General features: G+C 39.8%; 1 protein-coding gene across 2 annotated transcripts in view; it reads right to left on the bottom strand.

Annotated features, from left to right (window-relative positions):
- Nucleotides 1-17,634, bottom strand: part of RAB3IP (RAB3A interacting protein) — a 53,469-nt gene that overhangs the window by 11,653 nt on the left and 24,182 nt on the right. The window contains exons 4-7 of one of the 2 annotated variants that reach the window (XM_084609968.1): nt 14,095-14,190; nt 10,608-10,685; nt 10,000-10,203; nt 6,377-6,505 (exon numbers count right to left, since the gene is read on the bottom strand). In XM_084609968.1, the coding sequence (XP_084466094.1) occupies nt 6,377-6,505; nt 10,000-10,203; nt 10,608-10,685; nt 14,095-14,190 (507 nt within the window). The remainder of the gene's footprint in view (nt 1-6,376; nt 6,506-9,999; nt 10,204-10,607; nt 10,686-14,094; nt 14,191-17,634) is intronic. The other variant, XM_084609969.1, reaches the window with a different exon arrangement.

A 17,634-nucleotide genomic window follows, 5' to 3' on the forward strand; every position in this document is an offset into this window, starting at 1 on the left:
AGTCCAAGTATCTGGACATTCACTTTTAACATTTTTTTAAAGCCAATTATTATTTAAAAGATTTTCAGGAAGGAATAAAACCTGTTAATTTATAGAATACCTAAAAAACAATAGATCATTATCAATGTTGTCAAAGTAGGCTTGATTATAATATTTTCCTGTGGAAACAACATAAAGCAGAAATTAAAATACCTTTCCCTAACTCATTTTCCTGACTCATTGTTTTAAAGTGCTTTTACATATAGATTCATAGATACTAAGGTCAGAAGGGACCATTATGATCATCTAGTCCGACCTCCCGCACAACGCAGGCCACAGAATCTCACCCACCCACTCCTGCGAAAAACCTCTCACCTATGTCTGAGCTATTGAAGTCCTCAAATCGTGGTTTAAAGACTTCAAGGAGCAGAGAATCCTCCAGCAAGTGACCCATGCCCCATGCTACAGAGGAAGGCGAAAAACCTCAGGGCCTCTTCCAATCTGCCTGGAGGAAAATGCTAACTAAGCAGGATGTGACTCAATATCAGCCCATATGATTGTTTAAATAGACTCAACAGTTCTGTTTCGCTAATATAGTCCATTAAAGGGTTATTCGTCAATGGTTTTCACTAAACTCCTAACTGTATTATTAAAACAACTCTGTACCAATGATCTTTGCTACCACCTATATAGTGTTATTCTGCTTTGGATATTTTACAAATCAACTCACAGAATACAGTATTAAATAAGTTTAAATGGAATATTCCTTGTTTGCCCCTCCCCCAAGAAATAAAATAAAATAGTTCACATTCACAGCATATTTATACAGGCAAGAATTTATATAACACATCAACTAATCACATAAGCAGACATCACAACTTAATCTAGTTACCATTTAGTTTACACATTCAGTTCGTCTGGTTATACTTAAAGGAAAATAAAAGATGGTCACTCCATGTACAGTGATTATCTGTAATTTATGCACAGAAGTGGTGGTAACTGCATCCTGGCCTTTTCAGGCAACAAATAAGTCTACAGTAGCAATTAACAGGGTGAGAGGGCTACAGAGGGAAAACAGTAAGATGGCCTAGTTATATAAATTAGAGACACAAATATGAACTACAGGAGCATACAGATAAAACACTGTACTGAAAGAAGTTAACGTACTGCTCTACATGGATTGCAAATGAACCAATATGCAAATAGCTACCCAGATTGTGTGCCAATGGCCATTTGAAAGAAGACTGGATGAATCATGATAGAGTGATACACCAGTCAAGTGAAGACATGAGACTGTTCATAGAATCACAGAATCATAGAATATCAGGGTTGGAAGGGACCTCAGTAGGTCATCTAGTCCAACCCCCTGCTCAAAAGCAGGACCCATCCCCAATTAAATCATCATCATGTTGTATGCAGGAGAAAAATCTAGCACTGTGCCAGGAAAGGCTGTCAATGTTCATCTGCTTCAAACAAATGAATCTCTGTAGGCTTAAAAGATTCAATCTTGCCTCTTGTATTTTAGGAAGATCCAAGAATAAATTTCTTTTACTCTTAGGGCTGAATCTTCAACTGTACCCAGTAAGTGCTGTGTAGAGGTGACAGGGGCAAACTCACAAAGAAGGAATGACCTGGGCCAGTTCTGTGCTTTTTCCAGCACAGGTTAGGACACTCTTAGGGCTGCTCTAAACAGTGCAGGTATGTAATGAGCTCTCTTGCTGATAGTGATTCTAGGAGTGTAGCATGCTCCAACCATACCTCTTTCTGACCCCACAGCATCACTGGAAAATCTGGGAATGGGGTCCAGGAGTTGTGTAGAACCAGCCTTAGATTTCCCCATGACAGCAAATACACAACTGGCTGCTTACTGGCTACAACAGCTTTCCATCCCTTTTGTCCCACCTGAGGCCTTGATCTCATTTACAATTTACTGTAAAAGGTTGTGTTTCTTTCTTTATGGTCGGGGGAGGAGGAGGTTAGCAATCAAAATGAACGTCCTCTTTCATGTCTTTACTGTAAAACATGCAAATTTCCAAAACAGTAATACCTCTCCCTACTTGAAACATGAGAATTCTTACTTTTTTTTTTTATTTATTAACTCTGGATCTCACCACAGTCATTTGGAACTATTTGCATCTCCATCTTTCTGTAAAACTGATAGGCCAGGCTAGGAGCAGGAGGGATTGCATATTTTATCCTTGTACAGTCTCCTCTGTCCAGTTAATTGACTAACAATATTTTTAATTAAACCGTATAAAGGGTTTCTAGATGGAATAAGTTACAATAGGTAGAAACCGGAGAAAAGGCACTGAGAAAATATATCTGGCCATGACCAGCAAAGGCCAGTTTGACAGAAGGGAGGAGCAAGTTAATCTGTGTAGAACTGATATCTGGTGGATGAAAAATAAAAATGGTTTGCATGATGAAAAAGGTAACTTTTCTACTTATTTAAATTATCGTAGTACCTAGGAGCCCCAGTCATGGACCAGGCCCCCACTGTGTGAGGTACAGTACAAACAGCACAAAAAAGACAGTCTCTTGCCAAAGAGCTTACAAACTAGGTATAAGACAGACGAATACAGACCAACCAACAGGAGAGTACAAGGCAACGAGACAATATTGGTCAGCATGGTAGGCTGTGGCAAGACAACAGCAGCCTAGCCTAGCTGTTTTCAAGTATAGGCATCACCACAGTGGAGCATTTTAAGGAATGATTGAACAAGAACAGTAAAATGGCGTTACACACGTTTACGGGGAGTACATCCCAAGCACACAGGGCAGGATGGGAGAAAGCACAAAAGTGCTTGTTTGAAAATTTAACAAGTGAGCTATGGAGGCTGGCATCATGGGCCAATCAGAGGTAAGTATCAACAGCTTGGTAGTGAATGATAATAGATAGGGTGGGGATAGGCTATGAAGGGCCTTGAAAGTGCTGACAAGTAGCTTAGGGTTGATATGATAGAGAAGAGGGTGCCAGTGGAGGGATGACATGGTCAAAGCGACAGGCTAGGAAAATATTTACAGCAACAAATGAAAATTCAAAATGCAGAAAAAAAATCAAAGAAGGTGAAATTCACACAACTGTTTTAATCCAAAATCAATTATGTTCCCAACTCTTTCACCTTTCTCTGAGCTTAGCCCTTCTGTCTAAGGCTTCCCTCCTCAAAGAAAGCAGAATGCACCACAGCTCTGGCTGCCTGCTCCAAAGCCTGACTTTCTCTGCTGCGCTGATAGATTGGGAGAGAAGACAGGTGTCGGTGTCTGCTGAGTAAAGGGTGTTGTGGCCTGTATGGCCATTTACATAAAGGCGTAAGTAAGAAAGATAGTAAATGGACAATGTCCCTCCTAAAAGGTCCCTAGTAAGATGAGAAGTACACAATCCCCAATTCCTCAGGGCACTAGAGTTTGAAGGAGGGATAGGAGAAGAATGAGAGTCTCTACTTGAAAGAGTCATGTCTGGAATAGCAAGAGAACTCCAAGTTAGTATTGGATACAGTGACAGAAGTAGGGAAGGGGGAATCTGAACAACTGTGGTCTCCAACCTTTTTATGCACAAGATCACTTTTTGAATTAAAGTGCAACCCAGGATCTACCCCGCCCCTTCCCCGAGGCCCCACCCTGCTCAATCCATCCCCCTCCCTCCGTTGCTTGCTCTCCCCCACCCTCACTTACTTTCACTGGGCTGGGGTGCGAGGTCTGGGCTGGGGCCGAGGGGTTCAGAGTGTTGGAGGGGGCTCCGAGCTGAGCCTGGGGCAGGGGTGCAGGAGGGGGTGAGGGGTGTGAGCTCTGGGAGGGAGTTTGGGTGCAGGAGGGGGCTCTGGCCTGGGGCAGAGTGCTGGGATGCAGGAGGAGGTATGGGGTGCTAGCTCTGAGAGTGGGCTCCAGAGCTGGGACAGGGGTTCAGGATGCAGGAGTGAGTTCAGGGTGCTGGCTCTGAGAGGAGGCTCAAGACTGGGGGTTGGGGTGCAAGCTCTGGAAGGGGGCTCAGGGCTGGGGCAGAGGTGCGGGCTCCTGCCAGGCAGCAGCGCTAAGGCTCCCTACCTGCCCCACGCCACTCCCAGAAGTGGCCAGCATCTCCCTGTGGTGCCTGGGGCGGGGGCATGGCTCCACACACTGTCCCTCTCTGCAGGCATGGCCCCCGCAGTCCCAATTGGCCGCTGTTCCCCATTCCCGGCTAATGGGAGCTGCAGGGGTGATGCCTGCACACAGGAGCAGTGCATGGAGAACCCCTGCCCCACCCCCATCAGGGGCCGCAGCGAGCCTGCCTGAGCCCCGCTGCGCCATTGAACTTTTAAAAAGAAAAGGAGGACTTGTGGCACCTTAGAGGCTAACCAATTTATTTGAGCATGAACTTTCGTGAGCTACAGCTCACTTCATCGGATGCATTCAGCGGAAAATACAGTGGGGAGATTTATATACACAGAGAACATGAAACAATGGGTGTTATCATACACACTGTAAGGAGAGTGATCACTTAAGATGAGCTAATACCAGCAGGAGTGGGGGTGGGAGGGAAGAAAACCTTTTGTAGTGATAATCAAGGTGGGCCATTTCCAGCAGTTGACAAGAACGTCTGAGGAACAGTGGGGGGGAGGGAATAAACATGGGGAAATAGTTTTACTTTGTGTAATGACCCATCCACTCCTAGTCTTTATTCAAGCCTAAGTTAGTTGTATCCAGTTTGCAAATTAATTCCAATTCAGCAGTCTCTTGGAGTCTGTTTTTGAAGTTCTTTTGTTGTAATATTCCGACTTTTAGGACTGTAATCGAGTGACCAGGGAGATTGAAGTGTTCTCCGACTGGTTTTTGAATGTTATAATTCTTGACGTCTGATTTGTGTCCATTTATTCTTTTACGTAGAGACTGTCCAGTTTGGCCAATGTACATGGCAGAGGGGCATTGCTGGCACATGATGGCATATATAACATTGATAAATGTGCAGGTGAACGAGCCTCTGATACTGTGGCTGATGTGATTAGGCCCTATGATGGTGTCCCCTGAATAGATATGTGGACACAGTTGGCAATGGACTTTGTTGCAAGGATAGGTTCCTGGGTTAGTGGTTTTGTTGTGTGGCGTGTGGTTGCTGGTGAGTATTTGCTTCAGGTTGGGGGGCTGTCTATAAGCAAGGACTGGCCTGTCTCCCAAGATCTGTGAGAATGATGGGTCGTCCTTCAGGATAGGTTGTAGATCCTTGATGATGCACTGGAGAAGTTTTAGTTGGGGGCTGAAGGTAATGGCTAGTGGCGTTCTGTTATTTTCTTTGTTGGGCCTGTCCTGCAGTAGGTAACTTCTGGGTACTCTTCTGGCTCTGTCAATCTGTTTCTTCACTTCAGCAGGTGGGTATTGTAGTTGTAAGAACGCTTGATAGAGATCTTGTAGGTGTTTGTCTCTGTCGGAAGGACAGAGCAAATGCGGTTGTATCGTAGAGCTTGGCTGTAGACAATGGATCGTGTGGTCTGGATGAAAGCTGGAGGCATGTAGGTAGGCATAGCGGTCAGTAGGTTTCCGGTATAGGGTGGCGTTTATGTGACCATCGCTTATTAGCACTATAGTGTCCAGGAAGTGGATCTTTTCTGTAGACTGGTCCAGGCTGAGGTTGATGGTGGGATGGAAATTGCTGAAATCATGGTGGAATTCTTCAAGGGCTTCTTTTCCATGGGTCCAGATGAAGATGATGTCATCAATGTAGCGCAAATAGAGTAGGGGTATTAGGGGATGAGAGCTGAGGAAGCGTTGTTCTAAGTCAGCCATAAAAATGTTGGCATACTGTGGGGCCACACGAGTACCCATAGCAGTGCCGCTGATCTGAAAGTATACATTGTCCCTAAATGTGAAATTAGTTATGGGTGAGGACAAAGTCACAAAGTTCAGTCACCAGGTTTGCCGTGACATTATTGGGGATACTGTTCCTGATGGCTTGTAGTCCATCTTTGTGTGGAACATTGGGGTAGAGGGCTTCTACATCCATAGTGGCCAGGATGGTGTTTTCAGGAAGATCACTGATGGATTGTAGTTTCCTCAGGAAGTCAGTGGTGTCTCCAAGATAGCTGGGAGTGCTGGTGGCGTAGGGCCTGAGGAGGGAGTTGAACTTTTAGCGGCTGGAGATTGTGATTGACTGTCAGAGGCTCCAGGATCGACCAGTAGATTGCAATCTACGGGCTGGTGACCACTGCTGTACAACATCTTACCACTCTAAGTTAGGCTTCAGCCCTTCACTTTGACTAGTGCAATTTTTTTTATAATGAGGCAAATAGCTAAATATTATGTAACTATGTGAAGAAATAATTTACAGCCTTCAGGTACTGAGTAAAACATGTGGAAACAACTGTTCCATGAGTACCTATGTACATTATATAAAGACAGCATCAACATTTAGACAGAATAAATACATTACCTCACTTTTTGAGAAGGTTAAACATGGGAAGATATCTTCCTGATAGATTTTATCTAAGAAAGGGCATGTTCTGTCCATCGTCGGCTCATCCTTCCAGGATCTGAATTCATTATACAGAGATAAGTCAGCCTAACAAACAAACCCAGAAAGATACTTTTTAAACAAAAAGAAGTTGTATTCTAGTGACAAATGTTATGGATTACAGCAGTTCTGCTAAAACTGAACAGTTAATACCACCTGCATTTCAATCAACAAGCATTAGAACCAATACCACTATTCCACATTATTCTATAGCTCCAGCAACTGCACATTAACCACACTTTTTTTTTAAATCTCTGCTTTGCTTAAGTATACAAAAATAAGCAATTTAAGTTGTGTTGTTTCATGTATCTTGAACTTATTGCAGTATTAGGGCACTGAAATATTAAAAAATGAGACAAGAGAGGAAACTGGCAAGTCATTGAAGTCTTGAAGTCAGGATACCCTTGGCAATACAAGAGAAACTGTTTAACTGGAAGAAGTCACTAATTCTTTTACATCTGTGCATCTGTTACATCCTTTCAGTCTGTCCACTGCTTATTTTCTGAATTTGAAAAGTTTGGTAAGGTGACCAAATCTAAGTGATCTGTTAATATTATATTTAAAAGCAAAGTAAATAAACAAATACCTTTGTATGTCTACAGAATTTAATGTAAGAGTAGAATCGAGCCCATCATTTTAAACTCGCTGTTATTCTTCATTTGAGGTCCCTCAAAGTCCAAAAACTTCATTCTCCCACTTTGCTAAGCCTATCTCATGCTATAATTTCACAGGTACCACATAGCATTTATTGGAACATGAAGCCAAACCACATGAGATCATGTTCGGGGGGGAGGGAGGGGAGGGGGAAGGTACATTGGGAAAGCATGAAGGGGAAATAATTGGTGGGGTTTTGGGGAAAGGGTGGGAGTTGGCGTAGTTTTTATTATTAATTCACTTCTTGATGGAACTGATGGAGCTTATGAGAGCTCTGAATGAGAAAGATAGTGTCTTGATGAAGTGGGATTGGAATGGTATTTTATGCACAGGCAGCAGCACTAAAGGAGACAGAAGCAGAAGCGAAACAAATAAATGGGATGTTGAGGATGGATCACCCACTTGTCCTTTTGCCCTACAAACCTGTCTTCCTTAACACACAGAATACCCTCCCTGAACTGATTCATAAGGCTACTACCATCTCCTCACAACCCCTTCAAGATCCACACCTGCCTACAGAAAAATGAAATTAAAATAGCTACACAGAGTTCCAATGAGGACCGATGATGTCCATCTACTTACTTATATTTGAAAATAAAAAAACCTTTTAGATTTGAAGTTATGAAGATGTCACTAACTAGCCAAATTAACTTTGTGACCTTATTACCATTACCCTCATCTCCTTTCCTTCCTACTGTTTGTTACAATCTAATATGATGACACAAGTGAGTGTAAACTCTTTGGGGCCAGAACCATGTCTTCCTATAGTTGGTGTAGTGCCTACCTCCACAGGGCCCTTGCACACTACTGTCATAATATAAATGAAGATTTAGGGAATGGTCTTGGTTTTGTCTGTAAATTAATCCACAGTTAAAGGTCAAATGAGGAGGTATGTGTGAGGGAAGCAGGAAGGAAAGAGTTGGATATGTAGGTCAATAGCATGAAAGCTGAAGAGGGTCGAGGATTGTGAGGTGAGGAAGGGTGAATGCCATTTAAATAAATAAGAGATGGGGAAGATGTGGCCACCTAGAGGATGGCAGAGGACAGTTATGGACTGAGAGAAGAAAACAGAAACTCACTGACAAACTTGGAGAACTGAAAACAGGAAAAGTTCGAAATAGAGAAAAAGGAAGAGAAGCCCATTGATGGATTTTCTGGGCCACCTCATGATTAGGGACTGTGAAAGAGAAGAAGCTGTTGTTTTAGTGAGATGGAGTGAGCAGGAGTTCAGAAACTATGAATGGGGTGGGTGTTCTAGAGGAAAGTAACGTTCAACAAGCAGACACACCCAACTGAGAATTTAATTATGCTTATTTTATAGTATGCTTGTTAGAAAGAATATAAGGTTTAAATTACCATTTAAAAATAATTTTAAAATATTCTATGTAAATGAGGCACTGCAGAGGGAAAATAATTCACACTAGAACAATCCTAATTGACTGAACTCAAAAGATTAGTTTATGTATATTAACCTCCTGTGTACTATTCTAGTCTATCCATTTTCAGAGTTTTCCCTGATCTTTAGCATTTTACCATTTTCCTATAATTAGTTTTTAAAAAAACACACAGAATTTAGGCAGGCCAATTTATTTTCTATTAGATCCACTTGACTTTCACCTAGGTATAATCAAAGTCAGCTGTCTCAGTTAAACCAGATTGTAAATGCCTTTGTTGCTAAGCCACCAATCTCATTGTGCAACTGAAACACAATAAATGTATGCTGTTCCGTAAAGGAACATTCCCCGTAGCCTCAATCAAAATTCTGAGGCATGAGAAAATGAATGGTTTATCAATACCTTAAAGAGTCACCCACAGGGGTGAAAAACTTTTTTTAAAAAAAGCATAATTTTTGTATGTGTTTACTGAACATTTTGGAAATCTAACAGTCATTATTTACATTGCATTTATTTTTAGTATTTTGCTGAGTTTCCCTCTTCATCCAATATTTAAAAGAAACCAAGCTGACTTGAAAAGCTCTTTTTATTTGGCTTTCTGCTTCATACTTTGAGTGCCTTATTCATTTCCTTTCTAGGTACTGAATGTGTATCTCTCTTCTATCCCCACTCTTTCCCTCATCAAATCAGCAGTGAATTATAATGGAACAAAATTTTAAAAGGGATACAATCATTATAAATTACTCTTCTGTCTGAATATTTTTCCATCTTTACAAACAGCACCTAAAATTACTAAAATATGAAAGATTAGAGAATTATATTACAACCCTTTAAAAAAATACTGGTGCAATAACATCATTTTGTATATAATTAGTTTCCTGATTTCCTCTATACAGTCAGTTTCCTTTGTGTTTGTTTCCCTTGAACAGCAACAAGAGAAAGAAAAACATTTTTAATTTAGTTGCAAAACAATTAAAATTGGCAAGTAGACTAAGAAGCAAGTGTAGGAAACAACTTTTTTTTTTATTTTAGATTAACTAGATTTCAGAGTTATAGTTTGACTTTACCATGTGTTAGTCTGATTCTTCCCAGTTCTATGCCCAATAGTGCAGAAAGGCCTGAAATTAACCAAGTCTCATACATTTTCCAAATGTATAACAAAAAAGCTCACAGTATAAAAAACTCTTGCAGAAAATGTTAGAGGTAACTATCTTATAATATTTCAAATATTTAGAATCTTCTCCCCCGAAGAAAGCATTTAAAGGTAAACAGGAAGATTCAGAAATTCACCAGTTATTGATATGGAACTCCAAGATGAAACAGAAGTTAACAGAAAAAATCTCTGAAAGCAATCAGTGGTACACAAAGATTTTACAGACACATGCATAACCATACACAATTTTATAGGGAATGAAAATAAAATTGCTTTTTTAATTCAGGAAACATTAATGACCATCCCACTAGCCAAAAAGAACACAATCTTTGAACTGTTACCTCTTTGCAGTCTTTCACAATGGGCTGCACTGTGGTGAGGTCTTGATGACTGCCACACATAGCACTACTTGTACTTTTGTTTCTTGCATGTCCTTTTTTAAATGGAGCTTTTCCACTAGACTGAAGCTCCTTAGTTGGTGATGTTGGTGAAGTGGACAGTACTAGTGTTTTCAAAGCTGCTACTTCAGCCTGAAGGACATCAATCTTGAAAATGAGAAAATACAATTAAGTACTTGCAACCTAGGCACACATTATGGCATGATATAAATGTCAATTGGCAATACTGTTAGATACTTTTCAAATATGGATAGTGAATGTAATTGTCTTGATTTGCATAAAGAACAGCAACATGTACACCTTCAGAGCACAGTATGCAGTAGCACTGCTGTTTTGCTGTGTCCACTGCCAACTTTCAACATTGTGCTGGAAAAATCCAATGCCAAACCCAAAAGCGTTTACAGACTGTATATGTAGATGGCACAGAACAATTCAGTAATTATTAGCACAGATTTACACAAGTGAGGATCCTTTTTAAATTTTTTACCCACGAACAATTCTGGATTTAAACACTAATAATGCACAGAAAATAAGTTTGAAAAAAAACTCACCTTTCCCTGTGCTTCTTTTAATTGTTTTTCTGCAGTAGCTTGTTTGACATTAGCTTCTCTCACCATTTTGTGTGCTTCCTATAAAACAAAATGTTTTTGTAGTGTGCATGTTTCCCATAAAATAGTCACCCTACAAAATCCAGGGAAAAAAAACTTTTAAAAATAAATGACATAACCACCCATTTCTTCATGAAGATTACATATAAAAAGAGTAAGATTTGTGATGTCTCTTGGAATTTAAATAAAATAGTTATTAACTCAAAATATCTATAAACCTATTACTTTTGCAATGGCAAAACAAAGGGGATCAGCAGGCCCTGATCACAGACACTGGGCAACTGAAATCCTTTGCAGCCAACCCCTAAGCACCATGCCTGGCAGGACCTCCAAACTCCAATCAAGCTCTCGTGGCTGCCAACTGAAGACCCCACTCCTCTCTTGAGAAAGAGGACCAGCAGCAAGAGAAGCAACATAGTCACACATTCATACTCAAAGGAGCCTGCTTCTGCTCTCCTGTTGCCAGCAGAGCCAACCTCAATAATCTTAATTTGTGCATGAAGGCGGCTCATTGAATGAATATATGAAGTCTAATACTTAACAGTAAAAATAAATTCAACAGGAAAACGGGCAACATAAAAACCAAACAAATATATCAGGCTAGAGATTAATAAATTACATTTAAAAAATGTAAATAGTAACGTGTTAAAAACAATCCAGGTAAGGAAGCAAGATTCAGCTAATAAAGGGAAATAGAAGAGAGCTAAGGGGTTAAGATTTAAAAAAAAAAAAAAAAAAAAAACCATCATTTTGTCTGTATATGTCATGTCTATTTAAGCCTTGATTCAACAACTTATTGCACATGGGTAAATGCTGTGACTGGCTGGTGCCAAGGAAAGTCAACACAATGGATTTAGACTATAAATTATTTGGGACACGGACCTAGCTTATATCTGTAGAGCGCCTAGCATATTTTTGGATGCTATATAAATAAAAGAAAAAATAATAAATCATTAAAGCAGGAATGACTTCGCTCCCCTTGGCTTACATGAGAGCTCTAGATTATGGGTTTATAAAATTACCTTAAATCACAACAGATACATGCAGGAATAAGAACACACACATTTATACAATCTGTACAGGTACATTTAACATTGACCATGCAGTTTCCAAGCAGGGATGCATCTCACAAAACAAAAAGTGTGTCATATTATTACAATTTAAGTATTTGGGATGTAAAACACACACACAACTATACAAAATAAATCCTGGATCCTGCACTGGGATATGCTAGTGTAACCCCTATTTCTTTTTCTTACATCACGGTGTTCAGCCAAACACACTCATTGCTGTTATTACTGCTGCTGTTTCTACTTGCTCTGAGTAGATATGGAAACATTCCCAGACAAGGTGGCAAGCCAATCAGTAGTGAATTCTGTCAGGGTTACAAAACTGGCAGCCATTTGGAGGACCAGTCAGATCCCACCCAGTCCTGCAGCGAGAAGATAGAGCTGTCAGGGTAACCCAGACTAAATCTCTGGGTTGAATCTTAGTGCCATTTCCTACAATTTTACAGAAGTCAATAAGAGTTAGACTGGGAAACACCATTAAGAAGGAATTGCAGATTGGAGGCCAAATGTCTTCAGGAGGTGTACTATATCACCGAACCAAAGACAGTGTGTGAGCCTAAAAGCTGTGGTAATTATCAAGTTTTCTTTTCTTTCTTGTTTGAAGTTTACATATGCAATAGCGTGGATGCTGAAATAGTTGGTTATATACTATAACTAAACGTTTTACCTACTTGTCAATTTTACCTACTTGTAAACAAATTTGTTAGTCTCTAAGGAGTACACAAGTACTCCTTTTCTTTATGTGAAGGTAGAAGATCTCTGATTGTCAGAATCCCAATTCCTGTATTTATTTTGTAAGGAATTATATATATATATGTGGCTTCAGGTTTAGGTCCTGTGTTATAGTCTTCATTTCAAGGAAAACAACAAAATCTCTAGTTAGTGATATTCATCTAGCTAGGGTGCATTGTAACACTGTGCTGTAACAGTTTATTTTTGGAGTGTTATTCATAAAAAGGAATTTTAAATTATTAATTGTGTGTGCGCGCATAACTGGCTGATGGTAAAGACTGGTACAGGATTCCCAAGATGAGAAAGAAAGTGAATCTTATTATAATTTCCACTTTTAGTATTTATATGGTCCTATATAATCCAGCTGTAGTTTCTTACGATGACAGGAATTCATGGTCTGTATAAATATTTTAAGTCAGAGAGAGGAACTCCATAGCCAGAATTGGTAAGTAGATTGACTTACCTCCCCTCTACATAGGTTACACTAGTACAAGCCCCCGTGCCCATTCAATGACCCAAGGAAGCCAATGAGACTCTGCATAAACACGAAGGTCCAGGCTTGTGGATCCCAATGCAGGATCAGGGCCCAAGGCCCTAGTGAAGTAATCACAGAAGTAAAGCTTCAGTGGTATGTTAACATTTGGGAGTGTTGAACACTTAAACACATTACAGAATAGTTACTAAATGCCCCACATTTCATGTTTTGCATATCAAATACAAATTAATTAATTAATACAGATTAATACACTTTTTCATGGTGCTGTGACATGGCATCAATTTAATGTTTCAGAGGTATATTTATTTTTATGTGAAATACTTACCCAATTTCTCTCATTTTCCTCTCTCCTTTCTCTTGTTTACCATCTCTCTCTCTCTCATACACACACATTCTACCTTACTCTTTCTAGCCTTCTATTCATTCTTTTCCAATTACATGCCTCTGAACTCAATTTTTTTAAAATACTAGTCAATACTAGGCAGTATGCTGCCTCCTTTAAGTATAAATATATCTTTAGAATGGTTTCCTGAGATGGCACAAATTCATTCTCGCTATGATAACTATCCTTATCTTAACTTTAGAGATCCCCTTTGATATCTATGCTTCTAATTGTGCAACCAGATTCTATACTGACTGATTACACAAATGCACATAAATAACTGTGTATATTTAATAGGTTTATTTCAAAGTTTTGGGGAGCAATGCACCTGGCCCCAAATCTAAAACCTGGAAGCATGATAAGTTATTCATTTTTATGTCCCCCTCATTGTGGCCCCAAATTTACTTCTTTTTTATGCAATTTTCTAGACAGATAATCTGACTTTGATAGAAAATGGTTATACAAAAGAGAAGAATGACACATTTTAAGCTTTCTGGTCTATTTTTTCTTACATCCCTCATTTTGGGTGCAGTAGGCAGACTAACAAGGCTAATGAGGTCTCTCTCTCTCATACATGTAAAGCTATATGATTTCTTGCTCTCAAGTCTCCACTTCAACAGGCCCAAGCCTTGAGACCACAAATTCTTTTACAAGCTGGATTTTTCTCTATCAGAGTACAATGTACTGATGCTACATAACACACCTTGCCCAGTCTCCTTTAATTATATCACAGCAATGACTCAAACAAACCTCAAACAGACTAGCTGTAAGTTCTTCCAATTCCTGTCCAAGTTGATCTCGCACTTTAGAAAGTCTTTCACATTCTTCATCTTTTAATTTCAGCTCCTACGGAAAATTGAAAATTATTTATTCTAACTTAATGTAGTAGTCTGTGGGCTTTTAAAGCTCTGCCACAAGTAAATCAGTGCAACAGATAACCTTTGCTAAATAAAACCTTTCAAAACATCGATCTTAACACTAGAGGCAACAACATTAATGCTGTATATGTATACCTAGTACTTCCTTCTATATGGCAACCTGTCAGGCTGATCTAAAAATACAACTAAGCTAAATGTGTGTTTCCAAAATTCTCTGAAGTACAAAGGCTTCTTTCCTGAAATACAGAAGACCACATTCACTGAAACAGATTATAGAAACCAAAAGGAGAATATATAAAAGAATTCTATAAGTTTGCTAATTTCATAAGTTTTGTATTGTGACTATGTGAATACTGCTTTCACTAGTGCTTGATATAGCCATATAGATAATATATACCTTCCAAAATTTTAATTTTATTTTAAAGCAATAATGTTTTATTTTCTTTTCCTTTAAAGAAAAACATTTGTCTGAAGAAGAGTCCCAGTTCACAGAATCTTTTTTATATATTTTTAATATAAAGTTTTGTCTCCAGAGAGCTTCCTTACAGTACAGCTCTAGCTAACCCCAAAACAGCACTCTAGTTATATCCCTGCTCCTTGTAAAGGCAGCAATATGCAGTCAAATCAAATCAGTTTAATCATTAAAGCTTGGGGACTGGGTAGCTTAATCTCATTTACACTAAGACCCCTATCAGGACCCTTTACACTGCCAGAACATTGTAAAGTGGGCATAAATTACATTTACTCCAACTTTAAGGTCTTACCACCGAGCAAAGCAGCGTAAAGAAGTCTTTGTGTAAATGGTAATATGGTCCAAGATTTCTTGAATATATTTTAAAAATGGAAGGAAAAGCTCAGAAGAGTCTTCCTATTGCCAGTCCTTCCTGACATTAGGGTGCTAAATACAGTTAGGAACAGCGGGAGCTGGAGCCCAAAACAAGTGGTAGTGCTGCGGGTGACAACCTCCCAGGGTGCCCAGGTTGATCATGTTTTCAAAGTGAAAAACTGAAACACTGGGGTTTGGAGTATTTTGACAGGTATAAGGGAGGTTGGTGAGGAAGTGGGAAGAAAAGGGGGAGGGGCCACTCTGGTCCTTCCCCCCCCACTGCTTGGCCCTTTCAAAATGAAAACCTGGGACCTTTTACAAGAAAGGGCAGGGTGGGAGAAAACAGTATATATGCCACTTTAATGCCTTTGGTGTCGTCTTTGTCACAACCTCTCCTCTTTCAATTCGATTCTTATCTACCATTCCTCACGTACACCAACTCATTAACCAATTGACTCTCAATTCCCCTTGCTCTCATCTGTGCCAACTAAACTCATCCCCCTTCCAGCTCACAGCGTGCCAGAGTACATCAGCTCCCTCCAAGCCAACTCCCACCAACTCAGAAGCACCTCCACATACACCCCCACACAACAATTTATCTCCGTAGTCAAGAAGCCCTCATCTTCCTGCTTAACCTGCAATAGCTCAGAACTACCCCCCACCTCAGCTCTAAGCTCTCTTCTATCCAAGACTCCAGGTTCAGAATTCTTTTCCCTTCTACTTGACATCCAACACCACCACCACGCTCAGAAATCCTTCCACTCCACTTGTTGATGGATCTGGAAAAGCAGAAGAGGCAGCAGGGAGGGTGTGCATGTGATCTGAAACAGCTCTATGGATGCCTGTATTCCCTACTTATTACCGCCTCCCTCTGCTGCCCTCAGTCCATGTTACCTTTAGCTAGACTACCTCATTGGAAGCCACCTTTACTGAAGCCTCCAGGTGCCCCACTAAGTCTCCAAATGGCAGCATGTAACACTGTACTCCACAGTACATCACATTACATACACGAGACATTTTTGGTGGGGCTTACATTCAATAGGCTCGAATCATCAGCTTACTCTACTCATGACACTCAATGAAAGCAATAAAATAGCACCACTGAATACACACTAATGTGGGGTTTTTTTAGATATTTAAAAATGGAGAAGCCATCACTGTTTCTGAATTCTCAGGTTACAGCTTTAGGTCTTAGCACCCTGCATTCCCCAGTGGGACATGAGGCTACAGCCACTCCACTGTGATGTAGAACTCAGCCATTCACAATTTTGTCACTGCCACAATAGAATACTCTAATACACTCTACTTAAAACTTCCCTTGAAAGTCACCCAGAATATTCAGCTGCCCACCCGCCAACCCTCGCACTTCCTTGGGGGAAGAAATCACTATGAAGACATAGAACCAATGCCCAAATCTCTGCATTGGCTTCCTGTACAGTTCTGGATGCAACTGCAGGTGTTCCCAATTGTCTTCAAAAGCTTAAACACCCTAGGACATAGTCATGAGAAACCACATCTCACTTTGTAGCATCAAATTGAGCTCTTAATCTCAATTCCTAGAATAACATCAGCAGCAAAATTTTCTAATATCCTGCTTTTGGACAACTAAAGTTTGACAAGCCTCAGGGCACAGTTATAGGTCCACCTAGGTTGGAATTTGTAGATTTTTTTATTTAATTTGGGAGTTGTGTTTATTTTGGGTTTGTGTGAAAGTTTCATTTTTTGCTTTTCCGATCTGCAGCCTTTTAACTTTTTTGAAAGATTGTATTTCGAGAGGTACTATGTATGCAAAGGCACAGCAATTAAGATATATCTCCCAACTAAATATATATTGTTCCATACACAAGCAGCTAGCTTTCCCAAAGAGAATGCTGTAGAAAAATGAAAGAGGCTAGGGAGGGAGACAGATGCATATCTTGTGGTGGGAGAACAGAAAGAAAGAGAAAAAAGAGGAACACCATGGAAATAAAAAGGAGAGAAACAAAGTACAATAAAGGAATTAAACAGAAAAATAAACCCAAGGGAAGACAACACTGAAGGTCAGCAAGTTTATATTTACTCATGTTCCTTTTTGTTTAACTGTATTTCTCGAGGAAAAAGTAGGGGAGTTGAAGAAGGGAAAAGGCAGGTTTTGATCCAGGAGTGGTGAATATTCAGGCCTCGTATGTTTCTACAATGGAGAGGGAACATACCAGCACTTAGTTTTCAACTTCACTGTTTGTAAAGGAAACATTACATGCATCAGTAAATCTCAAAAGGAAGTTAAAATAACATTAGGTCAAGCATTATCTTCAAGTCACATTGAAAGGTAAAACTAGTTTTGCCCACTTTTAAACCTTTAAAGTGACAGAACATACATATAAAATATTGTGGTTTAGATACATGGATTTTTTTTTTAAACTGTTCAGCTTGTGGTGATTGGAAAGACTGCCTTTTTAAGATTCAGTGTAGGCTGCCAAAGTAAATCAGACTTGTAGTGTAAACTTAAACAATAAAATTGTCCAAGCAGGAGTTCAGTTTTGGTTACTGAAACATAACAAAAAGAGCAGAGGACACCATACATAGCCTATTGCTTTTAGAAGTTTG

The sequence above is a fragment of the Lepidochelys olivacea genome, assembly GCF_965140295.1.
Source record: "Lepidochelys olivacea isolate rLepOli2 genome assembly, chromosome: 1".
NCBI lineage: Eukaryota > Metazoa > Chordata > Testudines > Cheloniidae > Lepidochelys > Lepidochelys olivacea.